Source organism: Myotis davidii, unplaced genomic scaffold (genome assembly GCF_000327345.1).
Source record: "Myotis davidii unplaced genomic scaffold, ASM32734v1 scaffold455, whole genome shotgun sequence".
Classification (NCBI taxonomy): Eukaryota; Metazoa; Chordata; class Mammalia; order Chiroptera; family Vespertilionidae; genus Myotis; species Myotis davidii.
Window position 1 is genome coordinate 137,289 of NW_006287459.1, and position 1,290 is coordinate 138,578.

The window sequence follows — 1,290 nt, forward strand, 5'->3', positions numbered from 1 at the left end:
TGTGGGGAAGGCACCTAGGGATTGGGCCTGCCCTCTGCCACCCAGGAGCAGGCCTAAGCCAGCGGGACATTATCCCCCGAGGGGTCCCGAACTGCGAGAGGGCACAGGCTGGGCTACCACCACTACCGAGTGCACAAATTTTTGTGCACCGGGTCTCTAGTACTATATATTTGTGCTTCCTTCTACGATGATCTTCAAACAAATTGATAAGTGTTAGAATTCTTTCTTTATTGTGATCATAAAGTTCTGTCATCAGGATAGAAAAAAGGTAGAGTTTAAATTTTAAATGTTTGTGTTTTTACACATATATTTTTAGATTTCTGCTAAACTGGGAACAAATGTTGAAAGTGTTCTTCAGGCAGTCATCGAAAGAATACCCCCGTAAGTCTTTTGCTATTTCTGCACTGTTTATCTTTAATAGCACAAAAACCATCTATTTGATCTGCTATTTCAGCTTAGTATATGTGGTAAATATACTCCTGTGGTGAAAGAAAATAAATATTTAAATTTATTTTTAGTAACATATAGAAGGCAAATACAGTATAGAAAAAAAAAAGAAAAAAGGATGACAGGGATCTGTTCTTAACAATGTAAGAAGGAGACTTGAATATATTAACAATTATTCTTCTTTGCTTTAGTACTGAACAAATATATGTCATCAGTTTTATAAGTAATTTAAAACAGTCATTTATATAAAACTTGAGGTTAAATTAAAACTACTAGCTGTACTGGTTAATAATGTGGATCTTTTTCAATAGATAGAGTTACACATATGTTGATATATATATATATATGTGATTTGATATGTATGCTATTTTGTTGTATTGACAACAAGCTTCAAAACTTCATATGTCAAATATGCTGAAGGTGTTAACATCATAGATATTTTTACACTTAAAAATGTCGAATTTCATGCCCAAAAAAAGGAGCATTTGTGGGAAGTTTTAATTCATTACTTTATTTTGAAGAAAAGTGCTGCTGAATACTTCGGGAAGCTTATGGTGAACATGCTCCATCTCAAGATACTTGTGAACACTGGTTAAAAACCTTTAAAAGTGATGATTTCGATGTGAAAGACAAAGAATGTCCAGGTCAACTGAAAAAGGTTGAAGACCAACAATTACAAGCATTATTGGATGAAGATGCGTGTCAAACTTAAAAACAACTTGCAGAAAGATTAAACGTTACTCAGCAAACAATTTCTGATCATTTACAAGCAATGGGAAAGATTTTAAAGGAAGGACAATGGGTGCCACATCAACTGAACAAAAGACAAATGGAGAACCGAAA

At 34.1% G+C, this 1,290-nt stretch overlaps 1 protein-coding gene across 1 annotated transcript in view; it reads left to right on the forward strand.

The window, feature by feature from the left end:
* The window catches only part of GUF1 (GUF1 homolog, GTPase), a gene marked incomplete at its 5' end in the record, with an annotated part of 11,155 nt that overhangs the window by 8,189 nt on the left and 1,676 nt on the right, over positions 1-1,290 (forward strand). The window contains one exon of the mRNA XM_006759274.2: positions 317-381. Coding sequence (XP_006759337.2) covers positions 317-381 — 65 coding nt within the window. The remainder of the gene's footprint in view (positions 1-316; positions 382-1,290) is intronic.